The sequence below is a fragment of the Carlito syrichta genome, unplaced genomic scaffold (genome assembly GCF_000164805.1).
Source record: "Carlito syrichta isolate Samal-C Ts95f unplaced genomic scaffold, Tarsius_syrichta-2.0.1 Scaffold123662, whole genome shotgun sequence".
In the NCBI taxonomy this organism is placed as follows: domain Eukaryota; kingdom Metazoa; phylum Chordata; class Mammalia; order Primates; family Tarsiidae; genus Carlito; species Carlito syrichta.
Genome location: NW_007067758.1, coordinates 413,899 through 414,403, shown reverse-complemented (window position 1 = coordinate 414,403; position 505 = coordinate 413,899). Strand labels below are relative to the sequence as shown.

General features: G+C 65.9%; 1 protein-coding gene across 1 annotated transcript in view; it reads left to right on the top strand.

Moving 5' to 3' along the window:
* Positions 1 to 6: 6 nt before the first annotated feature.
* LOC110594680 (potassium voltage-gated channel subfamily A member 5-like) overlaps positions 7 to 505 on the top strand; it is a 2,718-nt gene continuing 2,219 nt past the window's right edge. The window contains exon 1 of the mRNA XM_021707737.1: positions 7 to 501. Coding sequence (XP_021563412.1) covers positions 103 to 501 — 399 coding nt within the window. The 5' untranslated portion in view covers positions 7 to 102. The remainder of the gene's footprint in view (positions 502 to 505) is intronic.

Sequence of the window (505 nt, the reverse complement as noted above, 5' to 3'; positions counted from 1 at the left end):
CCGTTCTTCCTCGTGGAGACCACGTGCGTCGTCTGGTTCACCTTCGAGCTGCTGGTGCGCTTCTCCGCCTGCCCCAGCAAGGCCGAGTTCGCGCGCAACATCATGAACGTCATCGACGTGGTGGCCATCTTCCCCTACTTCATCACGCTGGGCACCGAGCTGGCCGAGCAGCAGCCGGGCGGCGGCGGCGGCCAGAACGGGCAGCAGGCCATGTCGCTGGCCATCCTGCGCGTGATCCGCCTGGTGCGCGTCTTCCGCATCTTCAAGCTCTCGCGCCACTCCAAGGGGCTGCAGATCCTGGGCAAGACGCTGCAGGCCTCCATGCGCGAGCTCGGGCTGCTCATCTTCTTCCTCTTCATCGGCGTCATCCTCTTCTCCAGCGCCGTCTACTTCGCGGAGGCCGACAGCCCCGGGACCCACTTCTCCAGCATCCCGGACGCCTTCTGGTGGGCGGTGGTCACCATGACCACGGTGGGCTACGGGGACATGTACCCCATGACCGTGG